Source organism: Poromitra crassiceps, assembly GCF_964638095.1.
Source record: "Poromitra crassiceps genome assembly, chromosome: 18".
In the NCBI taxonomy this organism is placed as follows: domain Eukaryota; kingdom Metazoa; phylum Chordata; class Actinopteri; order Beryciformes; family Melamphaidae; genus Poromitra; species Poromitra crassiceps.
In genome coordinates this window covers 29,047,921-29,049,072 of record NC_139636.1, presented here as the reverse complement: position 1 = coordinate 29,049,072, position 1,152 = coordinate 29,047,921, and the positions used below count along the sequence as shown (strand labels likewise).

At 47.5% G+C, this 1,152-nt stretch overlaps 1 protein-coding gene across 1 annotated transcript in view; it reads right to left on the bottom strand.

Annotated features, from left to right (window-relative positions):
• Window positions 1-1,065: 1,065 nt before the first annotated feature.
• LOC310792547 (plasmanylethanolamine desaturase 1) overlaps window positions 1,066-1,152 on the bottom strand; it is a gene marked incomplete at both ends in the record, with an annotated part of 58,901 nt that continues 58,814 nt past the window's right edge. The window contains 1 exon segment of the mRNA XM_083654239.1: window positions 1,066-1,152. This exon segment is cut by the window's right edge and continues 35 nt beyond it. Within this exon segment, the coding sequence (XP_083510365.1) occupies window positions 1,066-1,152 (87 nt within the window).

Here is a 1,152-nt window from a genome sequence, read left to right as displayed (position 1 = left end):
AGGGTCAATCTCTGATGGCCGATTGATACAAGGAGAGGAGTTGACCCAGATCTGTGTATTGTATTGAGCTTTTATATTCAATGTCTGTTGTCAATTAATTCTCAGAAATAAATGTCAGATATACTGTAACAAATTGTCTCACTCTATTTTACTTCACCATTCCATGGGACGCGCCGGGAAGGCAGAGTAGAGATTGGCTAAACTAACCTTCTGATAACTTATGCCTTGTACCAGAAAAAGACCTTCCTGAATCAACACACCTGGTCCATGTAGCCGCCAGGAATCAGACAGAGGACGCTTCACTTCGTCACACACACACACACATGACATTGGTTTAGCGTTAAGTTGTTTGCTGCTCAGCTGCGCCAAATCCTCAAATCAAGATCTTCTTCTCTGGGGCTTTCGGCAGGCTAGACACTACTATGGCTCATTACTGCCTCTCAGGTTTAAGACTGGATTGCGCCTATACACGGAAGCTTGGTTTACTGACTGTGCAGAGAGCCAATCATATGGGGTGGCACCTGGGGTGGCCAATCAGATTCTAGGGGTGGCCCATGCCACCCCAGGCCACTCCCTAGACACGCCACTGATCGTGTGTGGTGTGCTCCGATATTCCCAATACAGCACACCACATACATAGAGATCTGTCCTACGACAGTCTAGAGTCTCGTCCCCAAGCCAGAAATCTAGCGTGATCAAACGTGATCTAACGTACAGTAGTACCCTGACTAACCTGTAGGAGGCAGCCATGTGCGACACGGCATATAAACTGCCGGAGAACGAAAAGAAGAAGACGCGTTAAACCAAACAGAAGAAGAAGAAGGAGTGTTTATTATGCTTCCGTGTTCTTAAGTCAGCTCGCTTCTTGATTGGCTACATTGGAGTCAGTGACTCGGGAGTTGTCGGCTTTCCCCACAAAACACAAGAGGACTTTTGATCATAAATATTGAACAGGTTTAATATTTACGATCGTCGGCCACGACGAGCAGATACTGGAGAGAAATGGACTCAACACACCTCACCTCTGTGTGTGTGTGTGTGTGTGTGTGTGTGTGTGTGTGTGTGTCAGTGGGTCTTCTTGGTCCATGCCAGGTCGTCTGATCGCCGTTTCTGGCCTGTCACTCGTTCGATCAACCTCTCCATCCGTCTCCA